Below are 14,013 nucleotides of genomic sequence, written 5' to 3'. Positions count from 1 at the left end.
GGATAAACTGATCTCAATCTATGGGTATCAGCTAATTGACAGTGATTTCTTGATTATCCTTTCAACACTGCTACTGCTACCAGTGCCAGAGGTTTGATGAACAAGTTAAAGGGCTAGAGAAGGTAAATTAATATCCTTAGTGAAAAATAGAGATTAACAACTAGTGGATATGTTAACAGAGATCCTTTTTATCTAAAGCAGAAAAGGCACCTGATACCAATCAGAAGGCTGGGGATTTACTTTGATAATGAATGGTTTACTTTTCAGAAACAGCTGTAATTTGGATAGGGTTAATTGGTGACAAGTAGTGTATTTAGGAAAACTATTTAGGAAGTGTCTTCCCTGGGGTGGGCAGGTTGAGGGGCAGAGTGGGTGGACTTACACAACTTAATATCTATAGAATATGTTTGCTGTGAAATCTGTGAATACATTGAATATAACTGGCCTGGGCTTCCAACATTGTATTTTTGAACAGCATCCACCACGCCTGATGTAAATTTTTGACCTTTGCATCTGCTCCTCTTAAGTTGTTTGTTTTTTTTTACCATTCTCATTTTATCATAGTCTCCATTTTTAAAGGATTTTTGAATTAATTTCCTGTTTGTACTTACTCCAGAGCTGATATCAAATTTGGTCATATTATGACCACTATTATCAAGCGACCTCAGCACCATTACCTCCTTCATCAGATCATGTACTCCACTAAGGACTAAATCTAAAATGTTTCCTCCTCTTGTTGGCTCCTGTACCAGCTGCTCCATAAAACAGTCCTTGATTTCGTCAAGGAATTTTACCTCCCTAGTATGCCGTGATGTTACATTTACCCAGTCAATATTGGGATAATTGAAATTGTGTTCCCCAGTTTGGTAGCCTCTCTGTTTTCTGATAACATTTCTACATCTATCTGTTCAACCTGGCCAGGTAGTACATTCCTATCACTATCCTTTTCTCTTTTACACATGAAATTTCAATCCAAGATGTGTTTTGTGTCCTACAGAATTTTTAGTCTATTTGATCCAGGGTCCTCCTTAACATACAATGTTACCCCTCCACTGATTCAATCTACCCTATCACCTCAATTAATTTTTACTCTGGTATGACAGTGTCCTACTGGTTATCCTCCTTCCACAAGAATTTAGAGATGCCTATTATATCTTGCCTTAGTCTCAACTATTTCTGACCCACACCCATCTCCCTTTTAAAGAAGTTCGTTTTCTGTTGTAAGTCAGTTCAGTAGAATATGTTCCATTCTCCAAGGACAAGCAGGGTGCTTGTTCTCACATGTGGGTTGACGTCCGTGTCGGCCCAGGATCAGCATTTTGCAAGCAAAATATAAAATAAAGTTTTGCCAGAGTCTTCTGTTGCGCATGCAGTGCGCACAACGCATGCGCAGACCAATTTCCCACCAGTCGCGTGAGCGCATTCCCTCAGTTTTTCTTTTTCCGCATTGAGGTGCTGTAGGTTTTGATCTCTGCTTCTTTCAGGCCCAGGAAAAGAGTCTTCGAATTTTTTCGCTATTTGTTGCTAATTATTTCTTTATTTTACTAACAATTGTCAGTTAAAAAAAAAAAGTTCCCATAGTGTCTTTTAGATTTGTTCTCATTTTCAAATTTCCTTTGTTTTTCGACGCGGCCGAGTTATCCTGTTTCTTTTTTTTTTTGTGCCCTTTTTTTGGTTAACAGGCACGATCGCGTCTTTTCATTTTGCCGAAGCCGTTTTTCCTTCCATGTCATGAAAGACACCCAGCGGCTTCAAACGTTGTACTCGGTGCAACCAGACCATCTCAGGTACCGATACCCATGCATAGTCTGTCCAGTGCCTTGGGCCAGACCATAGCCCAGCCGCTTATAGTCTGTGTCTTCATATGAAGAAATGAACCCAAGCGTCTCGAGAAGCCTAACAAGAAAAGCTTTTTAGGGCTCAGTCCGGTCCTTCGGCATCGACATCGGGGGAAGCATTGACAATGGGAGCAGAGGTAATGGCTGCTAAAAGACCAATTTGCGCTGGGAGCAGTGAGGCATCAAATGGGTCTCCACCTGCCTCGAGGCCTCCTGCTATGCAGGTCCCCCAGGACCGACCTTCGTCAGACCCGGCCCCAAGGAGTCGTGAGGATTCCACGTCCTCCTCATCGGTACAGAGGAGTCTCGATGACGGGCGTCGAGCGAAGGCAAAGAAGCACCGTCATTGTTCTCCTTCGACACACGTTGCTGGGAGCTCCGGGGCGTCAAGGCAATCAGCACCCTAGAAGCGTCGGCGCCGAGAGGATTGCTCCCTCTCTATTCAGGAGGTACCAATGCGTCGGTCTTCTGGCAGCCCAGTACCTGCTCCCGAGCCTCGACAGATTCTGCCACCGGCTCCTTTACCGACCCCGCAGCCTTGTCCGACGACTCTCGACGAGTGCATCAGGGTCCTGCTTCCAAAGCTTCTGGAAGGATTGCTGCGCCAGTCTGCTTCGTTGTCGGGGGTGCTTGCACCTTCCGTACCATCTGCTGCAGCGGCATCTGGCCCTTCGCCTGTGGTGAGGTCCCCGACCTCGGTGCCACCTGCCGCCCGGGTCGACTCCTTTTCGACGACGGTGGAAGAAGCTTCACCGCAGTCCAGGTGGGCGTTGACTTCTCGGCACCTCCATCGAGGACGGCTCAGTTTTGGACTGCTCTGAGAGATGTCTTGTCCGATACTGAAGATGAGCGTTCGTGGGAGGAAGAGGAAGATTCCAGGTACTTTTCTTCTGACGAGTCCAATGGGATTCTCTCTGAACCTTCCCCTCCACCAGAAATGAGACTTTCTCCACCGGAGAATCTATCCTTTACCTCCTTTGTCCGGGAAATGGCTACGGCTATTCCCTTCCCTATGGAGGTTGAGGATGAGCCCAGGGCTGAGATGCTCGAGGTCCTGGATTATCCTTTTCCGCCTAGAGAGGCTGCAACGGCTCCTTTGCATAATGTACTGAGGGAAGTCCTTATGCGAAACTGGGCGTTCCCTCTGTCTAATCTCGTGATCCCGAAAAAGGCTGAACCCCAATATCGGATCCATAGTGAACCTGGTTTGATGAGGTCTCAGCTACCTTACAATTCAATGGTGATGGACTCCACCTTAAAAAGAGCTAAGAGCACTAGGGACTATGCCTCGGCGCCCCCAGGCAGAGAATCTAGAACCTTGTACTCTTTTGGGAGGAAAGATGTATCAGGCCGATATGCTTGCTGCAGCTATTCACGAGCGTCCACTTGCGGAACTCGGTGACGCAACTGTCCAGCTTGGTTGATGCACACCCTCCAGAGCAGGCCAAGCCTTTTCGCCAGGTGGTCAGGCAGCAGAAGGCATGTTGAAAATTCCTGGCCAGGGGTTTGTTCGACACTTTTTTTTGTTACATTTGTACCCCACGCTTTCCCACTCATGGCAGGCTCAATGCGGCTTACATGGGGCAATGAAGGGTTAAGTGACTTGCCCAGAGTCACAAGGAGCTGCCTGTGCCTGAAGTGGGAATCAAACTCAGTTCCTCAGTTCCCCAGGACCAAAGTCCACCACCCTAACCACTAGGCCACTCCTCCACTACTTTTGATGTAGCATCCAGGATCGCTGCCCAAGGTATAGTGATGCGCAGACTCTCATGGCTGCATGTCTCTGACCTGGATCATTCGGTCCAGCAGTGGATGGTGGATGTTCCTTGCCAGGGGGATAACCTTTTTGGTGAGAAAGTAGAGGATCTAGTTGACCAGATCAAGAAGCACAATGATGCTATGGATTCTCTCTCCCATCGGGCGTTTTCTGCTACTGCTTCCTCATCTAGGAGGTTTTTTTGAGAGAAGAGTAGTGCTCCCTATTCCTATGCTAGACGTAGGTACATTCCTGCTTCTCGGCAGCCTGCCCAGGCTCAGTCCCAGTGCGCTCGTTCTCGTCAACAGCATGCGCCTAAGGCCACTGCGGCTCCCCAGCAAAAGCATGAGACGGACTTTTGACTGGCTCCAGTTCAGCATAGCCTCAGTAAACGTGTCCGTACCGGACGACTTTCCAGTTGGGGGGGAGATTAATGTTTTTTCACCAAGGGTGGCCTCTTATAACCTCCGACCGGTGGGTTCTTCAGATTGTCCGGTTAGGATACACCCTCAATCTGGAATCCAAGCCTCCAAATTGCCCACCAGGAGCTCAGTCCTACAGCTCCCAGCACAAGCAGGTACTTGCAGAGGAACTCACCACCCTTCTACAGGCCCAAGCGGTCGAACCCATTCCACCAGGGGAAGAAAGGCTGGGATTCTATTCCAGGTACTTCCTTGTGCAAAAGAAAATAGGGGGGATGTGTCCCATCCTAGACCTAAGGGCCATGATCAAATTTCTAGTCCAAGAAAAGTTCAGGATGGTTTCCCTGGGCACCCTTCTTCCCATGATTCAGGAAAACGATTGGCTATGCTCTCTGGACTTAAAGGATGCTTGCACACACATCTCGATACTTCCAGCTTACAGAAAGTATCTTCGATTTCGGCTCGGAACACAGCACTTTCAGTACAGTGTACTGCCTTTTGGCCTGGTGTCTTTGCCCAGAGTGTTTACAAAATGCCTAGCTGTAGTCGCAGCGTCTCTACGCAGACTGGGAGTGCATGTGTTTCCTTATCTCGACGAATGGCTGGTGAAGAGCACCTCGAAGGAAGGTGCTCTGGAGTCCATGCTAATGACTATTCAGGTGCTGGAGCTACTGAGGTTCGTCATAAATTATCCCAAGTCCCATCTCACCCCAGTCCAAAAATTGGAATTCATTGGAGCTCTGCTGAACACTCAGACAGCTCGAGCTTATCTCCCCAAGGCAAGGGCGGACAACCTTCTGTCCCTGGTGTCCATGGTTCGAGCATCTCAGCAGGTCACAGCTCAGCAGATGTTGAGACTTCTGGGGCACATGACCTTCACAGTTCATTTAACACCCATGGCACGTCTACATATGAGATCAGCTCAATGGACCCAAGCTTCCCAGTGGTTTCAAGCTGTGGGGGATCTAGAGGATGTAATCCAGCTGTCCACTGACTTTCAGAATTTTCTTCAGTGGTGGATGATTCGATCCAATTTGACTTTGGGGCGACCATTCCAAGTTCCTCAGCAACGAAAAGTGCTAACGACGGATGCATCTCTCCTGGGGTGGGGAGCTCATGTAGATGGGCTCCACACTCAGGGAGCCTGGTCCCTTCAGGAAAAAGGTCTGCAGATCAACCTCCTGGAATTAAGAGCAATCTGGAACGCTCTAAAGGCTTTCAGGGATCGGCTGTCCAACCGAGTAATCTTAATTCAGACAGGCAATCAGGCTGCCATGTTTTATACCAACAAGCAGGGGGGCACTGGATCTCGCCCTCTGTGTCAGGAAGCCGTCCAGATGCAGCTTTGGGCTCACCGACACGGCATGTTTCTCCAAGTCAGTTATCTGGCAGACGTAAACAACAGTTTGGCCGAAAGACTGAGCAGGATAAGGCAACCTCACGAGTGGTCTGTGAATGTGGGCATAGTCCACAAGATCTTCCAAGCGTGGGGCACCCGCTCGGATCTTTTTGCCACTCAGATCAATCACAAGGTCCCTCAGTTCTGTTCCAGGCTTCAGGCCCACGATAGACTAGCGTCAGATGCCTTTCTCCTACATTGGGGGACAGGCCTTCTGTATGCATATCCTCCCATACCTCTAGAAGGGAAGACTTCACTGAAACTCAAGCAAAACCGTGGAACAATGATCCTGATTAAACCCTTCTGGCCACGTCAGATTTGGTTCCCTCTTCTTCTGGAGTTTTCCTTCGAAGAACCATGGAGATTGGAGTGTTTTCCAACCTTCATCACTTCATCCCAACCTCCAGTCTCTGGCTCTCACGGTCTGGATGTTGAGAGTTTAGAATTTGCCTCGGGTCTTTTAGAGGGTGTCTCCCGAGTCTTGCTTGCTTCCAGGAAAGATTTCACGAAGAGGTGTTACTCTTTCAAACGGAGGAAGTTTGCCGTCTGGTGTGACAGCAAGGTCCTAGATCCTCTTTCTTGTCCTACACAGACCCTGGTTGAATACCTTCTACACTGTCTGGTCTCAAGACCAACTCCATAAGAGTTCACCTTAGTGTGATTAGTGCTTATCATTGCTGTGTAGAGGGTAAGCCTATCTCTGGACAGCCTTTAGTTGTTCGCTTCATGAGAGGTTTGCTTTTGTCAAAGCCCCCAGTCAAACCTCCACCAGTGTCATGGGATCTCAACATCGTTCACACCCAGCTGATGAAAGTTCCTTTTGAGCCACTGAATTCCTGCCATCTGAAGTACTTGATCTGGAAGGTTGTTTTCTTGGTGGCTGTTACTTCAGTTCGTAGGGTCAGTGATCTTCAGGCCTTGATAGTACGTGGCATCTTATATCAAATTTCATCACAACAGAGTAGTCCTCCGCACTCACCCTAAGTTCCTGCCAAAGGTGGTGTCAGAGTTCCATATGAATCAGTCTGTTGTCTTGCCAACATTGTTTCCCCGTCCTCATACCCGCCCTGGCGAAAGCAGTTTGCATACCTTGGACTGCAAGAAAGCATTGGCCTTTTATGTGGAGCGGACAAAGCACTTTAGACAGTCCGCCCAGTTGTTTGTTTCTTTTGATCCCAACAGGAGGTGAGTCATCATTGGAAAACGCACAATCTCAAATTGGCTAGCAGATTGCATTTCCTTCACTTATGCCCAAGCGGCTGACTCTGGAGGGCCATGTCACGGCTCATAATGTTAGAGCCATGGCTGCGTCAGTGGGTCACTTAAAGTCAGCCTCCATTGAGGAGATTTGCAAAGCTGCAATGTAGTCATCAGTCCACACATTCAAATCTCACTACTGCCTTTAGCAGGATACCCAATGTGAGAGTCGATTTGGGCAGTCAGTGCTGCAAAATCTATTCGGGATTTAGAATCCAACTCCACCCCCCTTAGACCCATTTTTGTTCTGTTCCAGGCTGCACTCTCAGTTAGTTGTTTGTGGTTTCAGGTCAAGCTATGTTATGTCCTCGCCGTTGCGAGGCTTAATTGACCAATGTTCATTGTTTTGAGTGAGCCTGGGTTCTAGGGATACCCCACATGTGAGAACAAGCAGCCTGCTTGTCCTCGGAGAAAGCGAAGATATTTACCTATAGCAGGTATTCTCCGAGGACAGCAGGCTAATTGTTCTCACAAACCCGCCCGCCTCCCCTTTGGAGTTGTTTGCTTCTTTTTATGCTTTTAATTTAACTGAGGGAATGCACTTACGCAACGGGTGGGAAATCGGTCCATGCATGCACGGTGCACGCTGCACGCGCACCAGAAGACTCTGGCAAAGCTTTTTTTATATTTTGCTTGCAAAATGCCGATTCCTGGGCCGACGCGGGCGTCGACCCACATGTGAGAACAATCAGCCTGCTGTCCTCGGAGAATATTTATTTATTTATTTATTTATTTATTTATTTGTGGCATTTATACCGCGCTGTTTCCTGCTCGATAGCAGGTTCAGTGCGGCTTACAAAGTATGGTATACTTACCTGCTACAGGTAAGTATCTTCGCTACACATGAAGTGAATTGGGGTCCTAATCCAAATTTTTCCTTATCCTCAAGAAGTCTGGAGGGCTACATCAGATCTTAGGTCTTAGAGATGTCAAACTCTTTAAAAGGTTGTTTAAAGTGAATACACACACCCTTACCCTACTTGATCAAAGTGTTATGACTGTGTTCATTGAATCTCAAGGATAACCATAAATATGCACCAATTCATCCCAGATGCAGAAAGTATATATGTTTCATTGTGCAAGCCAACCACTACCAGTTGAAAATCATTCCCTTTGGACTGTCCCAGCTCTCAGGATATTCACCAAATGCCTGTCATTGTGGCAGCTCTCCTGAATCCCATAGCAAACTTTGGCAAAAATGGCCCATAGTTGTAATGTTTTTTTTCACTCTTAGTACATCAGCCCCTTCCTTTATTAAAGTTGCTTTTTTTGAGGGGAGATTACACATGTTACTGGGAGTATGTTGGACTCTTTTTTTTTTTTTTTGTTCTTCATTTCACTGTTATATGACAGCGGATAACTGCTGCCATATCCCTGTTTTATCCCTTGTTCATTTAAAACTTCGTATGATTGTGCTTAAATTTTGAATACTATTTTTCATGTGCCAATTATTAATGTTTTATTTCTTGTTATCCTCACCTAAAATCTCTACAAAGTGATTATTTTATTGTGCTAGATTTTAAATAAATGCATTCATATGCTAATTTATGCTTTCTGATTGCCTGACATTTTCCTTCTCCATATAGCATGAAATATGTATGTTTTTATTTATAGAAAACTTTTTGTATGAGTCCAGTCTGATTTCTAGAAAATTTAATGGGCTGATTCTGTCTTCTATATATGTCTTCATTATCCCAATTGCAGAGGACTTAAATACAAATCTGTACATATATCTAGTTTCTCATACATCTGCACACACCTATGGAATGAATTACTGACCGCCATAAAAACAACACACGACTTGACAACCTTCCGAAAATTACTAAAGACTTACTTATTCACAAATGCGTACAACAAAGATTCCCCATAACGATTTGACTCCCAAATTATTCCTATTACAACTATTATGGAGCCCTCCTATTTGTTCATCTTAATTACATCCTCATGACTGAATATTATATCTTGTCCTGATATCATTATGTTATGTTTATTTATCAATCCACTTCTATTCCAATGTGATTTACTTATGCACTCTTATTTGTAACAATTGTAAATGTATTATTCCGTTAATACGATTGCTATGATATTCTTATGTACCTATCTGTATCTATATTCTGAAATTCTTATTCTATAATATGTATATGTCGTTCTAACATTTTGTAAGCCAAATTGAGCCTGCAAATAGATGGGAAAATGTGGGATACAAATGCAGCAAATAAATAAATAACATTATTTTAATTAAATGATAATTAAGTGCTTGCCTGTATATGTCCTAAGCCATCAGTTCCACTTACCTAAAATTTAAAACACTACTGCTTTTTTTAGGACTGTTCGTAAGGAATATATCATTGCTAAATATGTGGACCATAAGTTTTCTAAGAAGACTTGTGCCTCTACAGCAGCTAAATTGAATGAACTACTTGAGGCTATCAAATCCCGGAATTTACTTGCACTAATTCAAGTCTTTGCAGAGGGAGTAGAGCTATTGGAACCGCTGTTAGAATCTGGACAGGTACAGTTAATATAATTCATCTAAAACATTTTTGTTGTATCCTGGGTGATTTTTTCCCACTGTTTAGCCCAGTCTACTTAAGCGGCATGATGTATATTGACTGAGGGCTAACAAGGTCAGTTTAACTAGTAGGTGAACTAGGCAGTTGATTAGAGTGGCAGCTTCATAGGGGCAGCAAGAGCAGCTGCAGTCACACATGACTGGTTCTGACAGCCACACAAGCTATATGTAATACAAACAGCAGAGCATAATTTAACCTGCAGATAGAGTGGGCAGTTTACAAATAATTCACCCAGGGAAATGGCTTTTGAAAATTGCCTTTATTATTTATATATGTGTATGTGTGTATAGATAGATAGATAGATAGATAGATATACTCTTTATGAAACCAAATGTAAAGTAAGACTCGCTCTGGGAATGATGGCATTGAGGTGATCATCATTGAGTTTAATAATCAAGATTTGAGGAGGGGATGGAAGCTAGGGGCCTGAAAGTTATTTGAGGGAATGCAAGGCTGAAGGGTTGTCAAGCACGCCTAATATCTTTATACTGGCTCTGAGGGCAGGAGGTAACTTTCCTTTGAGAATTAGCTTCTCAGTCTGACTCTTTCACCAGCAATTAAGCTTCTACTCCTCTCCATCAGAATAAGAATGTGTTAGCCCCATAGAAAGAAGATTCAAACTTGAGTTTCTGGCACTATTAATGAACCATATAGCTAGCTCCTCAATAAATGTACATTCAGAGGGTAATTTTATAACAAGGTACCTAGGCTGTGAAAGAATATAGAAACACATGCCTGTTTTTACTGTGTACACCGCCGTGATCTGTGCTACAGTCCAGGCGGTCTATCGAGATTTTAATAAGCTAAACTCTTAAGGCAAAAATCAAATTTTAGTTCCACAGATTCAGCTGTAATAAATATATCAATCATCACACAAATCTGAATATCAAACAATAAACCTTATAAAAATATATTTCTGTGGACAAGCAAGCCAAGTAATTCTCACATGTGGGTTTCGTCATCCATGGTGCCCGATGCAGAAATGCTGTCCAGCTTACTATAGCTTTAAGATCTCGAGGCAGTGCTTCCACCGCACATGCATGAGTGCCTTTCCGCCTGACTCATGAGCACAGGACCAGCAGTCTCTTTTCATCTATGGTAAGGGGAAGTCAACACAGATGAAATTTGCTGGGTTTTTTTTTTTTTTGGCTAGCATTGCCTTATTTTTCTCTTCTGAATTTGTTTTCCTCCTCTCTCCAATGTTTGGGGCCAGACCATAACTCTACTAAATGTATTCCTTGTTTGCATATGCAAAAAAGTACACAGAAGTCCAGAGAGGCTCAAAAAGAGAACATTTTTGGAGCCAGGTCTGAATTGTCACCGTTGGCATCGACATCAGTGCTTCCACCGGTATCAGGTGTATCAGTCCCCATAGCTACTAGACCTTTGTCTGACACTGGGAGTAGACATGCATTGAGTAGGTTTCCACCTGTCTCAACACCGACCACTTTGCAGGGCCCCCAGGACTAGTAAGCTTCGGGCCTGACACCAGGGAGATGGGAGGATTCGACATTGTCCTTAGTACCGAGGGGTGTCAATGCTTGCCATCAGGCAAAGGCCAAGAAAGGCAAGCATTAATCTCCCGCGATACATGGTACCAGAGCACCAAGGGATCCGGTACCCGAGAAGTGTCGGCACTAGGAGGAGCATTGAAGAGGTGCCTGTGCGGAGATCTCGATTAGCTGGGACCAGGTACCTGAGTCGTCACCAACAGTTCAGCAGGCTTTCTCTGACCCAATGCCCCAGCCTTTCCCTATGTCAACCCTTGATGAGCGGATCCAGGCCAGGCTCCAAGGGCAGTTGGTGGGGCTTTTACAACAGAGTGCATTGGCATCAGGGGTGCTTGTGCCAGCCATGCCTCTACCATCTGCCTCACAGTGCCCTCAACCTATGCTGAGGTCACCAATGCCAGTGCTCTGTGTGGTATCGGCATTGACAGCCGCCCATGTAGGTACTCCCTTGACAGAGGAGGAAGCTTCTCCGGAGTTGAGAGTGGAGCCTGCATCTCAATGCCATTCCAGGCAGGGACATGGTTTCTCCTACCTGAGACAGGCATGGTCTCAGCACTTCCATGAGAAATTTGTTTTGCTGATTCTGATTCTGATACGGACCACTCATGGGCATGTGGTGAGGATCCAAGGTACTTCTCGGGGGAGGAGGCCTATGATAATCCGTCAGACCCTCCCAGCCAGAGGAGAGGTGAAAGTCTCCACCAGAGAGTCTCTCCTTTCCTGCTTTTTTGAAGGAGATGGCGACTGCCATTCCAATTCATTTGGAGATGAAGGTCAAGCCCAGGGCTGAGATATTTGAGGTCCTGGACTATGACTCCTCCACCTAGAGAGGTTATGACTGTCCTGCTTCACAAGATCTTGCGTGATGTTCAGGTGAAGAATTGAGAGTCCCCTCTGTCTGTCCCGGTCCTTTCCAAAAAGATTGAGATGGAGGAGTGGCCTAGTGTGTTAGAGCACCTGTCTTGAAATCCAGAGGTGGCCGGTTCAAATCCCACTGATGCTCCTTGTGATCTTGGGTAAGTCACTTAACCCTCCATTGCCTCAGGTACAAACTTAGATTGTGAGCCCTTTTGGGACAGAGAAATATCCAGTGTACCTGAATGTAACTCATCTTGAGCTACTACTGAAGAAGGTGTGAGCAAAATCCAAATAAATAAAAATAAAATAAAATTATGTGTCGGATTCAGAGTTCACCTGGATTTGATAATCTACAGTTGCCTCATCTTTCTCTGGTGGTGGAATCTACGCGTAAATGGGCCAGAAATTCCAGAGACTTTACTTCAGCGCCCCCAGGCAGAGAAGCTTGAGCTCTGGACTCATTTGGGTGTAAAATGTATCAGGACTCAATGGTTATATCCTATATCCAGTCATACAAGCTTTACATGAGCCTTTACTTGCAGAACCTAGTGTGCAGCAGGGGCTTAGCCAGAGCTCACGGTGGGAGGGGGCCAGAGCCCGAGGTTGGGGGCACATTTTGAGTGCCGCCCCGCCTCTCCCCCACTGCCACACCTCGCCTCCTCGCCCCATCACCTTGCCTCACCGCCTTGCTGCTTCCCCTCACCGCCTCGTCACTCCCCCTGCAAAAACAAGTACCTTTACTAGCGAGGGTCCCCAACCCCCCGCCAGCCGAAGCCTTCTTCAACTCCAGTCTCCGGCACAGTCGCGTTCGCTGCCCTGCTCTTCTTTCTTCTTGCTTCTCCTGTGCACGCTGACTCTCCTCAGTTTCACGTATAGGAGCATCAGCGTGCACAGGAGGAGCAAGAAGAAAGAAGAGCAGGGCAGTGAATGCGGCTGCGCCGGAGACTAGCACTGAAGAAGGCTTCAGCTGGCAGGGGTTGGGGACCCCCGCCAGCCAAACCAGGGGCCAAGGCCCCTGTGGCCTCCTAGCTATGCCCCTGGTGTACAGTATAACTGCAGGTTCTCTTCCACTGGAGCAGTCCGAATCTCTTCACATGCTGGCCAAGCAAAAGAAGGCTTGTCACAAGTCCTTAGCCATGGGCACATATGATACTTTTCATGTGGGGTTCAGGATCTCCTCTCAAAGTGTAAAGATGGTCAGACTCTCATGGATGTGTGTTTCTGACTTGGACCCAGCAGTCCAGCAGAGGTTGGTGGATGCCACCTGCCGTGGAGATAACCTTTTTGGAGAGAAGGTGGAGGAGGCCGCAGACATCATTAAGAAACACACTGATACCATTGACACTCTCCTGGTGAGCGCCTACTGCACCCTCCCCATTTAGGAGGTTTTTGGGCAAGTCGAAGAGAGGTCCCCGCTCCTCTCAGAGCCGTAGGTACATTCATTCTTCTCACCCCACTCAGCAAGCTCAGCCCCAGCATGCTCGTTCTCATCAACAGCATGTGCCTAAGGTCCAGCCAGCTCCCCAATCAAAACAAGGAACGAGTTTTTGATCGGCTCCAGCAGAACATAGCCAAAGTCAAGTAACTGTCCCAGATGACCTGCCAGTGGGACTGAGAATGAGTTTTTTTCCAAGAAATGTGGCCCCTTGTAACCACCAACTAGTGGGCTCTTCAAATAGTCTGTCCTGCTAACTCCCTGCATTGGCGATGGAGACCACCAGATTGGCCCCCAAGAGCATCTTTCTTCAGCTCGTTTTACAAGAAAGTACTTGCAGAGGAACTCCTCTGCCTTTCTAAAGGCCCATGAGGGTCAAACCCATTCCACCAGAGGAAGAAGTGAAGGAATTCTATTCCAGGTACTTCCTTGTGCCAATGAACACAGGAGGGAAGCATCCCATCCTAGACCTCAATGCCCTGAACAAAGTTCAAGATGGTTTCCCCAGGCACCCCTCTCCCAATGATTTAGGAACAAGATTGGCTATGCTCTCTGGACTTGAAGGAAGCCTACATATATATTCCAATACTTCCAGGCCACAGGAGGTATCCGGAATGTCAGGTGGGAGTACATCACTTCCAGAACTACATCCTACCATTTGGCCTCATGTCAGCTCCCACCATTTTCACAAAATGTCTAGCGGTATTCGCAGCATCGCAATGCAAACTGGGAGTCCTGGACAGTTGGCTGGTGAAGAGCACATCGAAGGAAGGTGCTTAGGAGTCTGTGTGGAGAGCTTTTCGGGTGCTAGAGCTGCCAGGGTTCGTTTTAAACTACCCTGTGATACTCCGATTGGGGGTTAGGCGTGACCAGTGAAATAATACAGCCAGACAAACAGATGAAAAACAAAAAGTTTTTACTTAAAGAGATTCTTGGGCCTGTTCCTTCACAGGGCCCGAGACAT

General features: G+C 46.3%; 1 protein-coding gene across 2 annotated transcripts in view; it reads left to right on the top strand.

The window, feature by feature from the left end:
- Positions 1-14,013, top strand: part of ASAP1 (ArfGAP with SH3 domain, ankyrin repeat and PH domain 1) — an 803,986-nt gene that overhangs the window by 577,227 nt on the left and 212,746 nt on the right. For both annotated transcript variants that reach the window (XM_030219214.1, XM_030219206.1), the window contains exon 19: positions 8,998-9,184. In XM_030219214.1, the coding sequence (XP_030075074.1) occupies positions 8,998-9,184 (187 nt within the window). The remainder of the gene's footprint in view (positions 1-8,997; positions 9,185-14,013) is intronic.

Source organism: Microcaecilia unicolor, chromosome 1 (genome assembly GCF_901765095.1).
Source record: "Microcaecilia unicolor chromosome 1, aMicUni1.1, whole genome shotgun sequence".
Lineage (NCBI taxonomy): Eukaryota > Metazoa > Chordata > Amphibia > Gymnophiona > Siphonopidae > Microcaecilia > Microcaecilia unicolor.
Note: the sequence above shows the minus strand (reverse complement) of the source record. Positions and strands in the feature narration are given on the sequence as shown.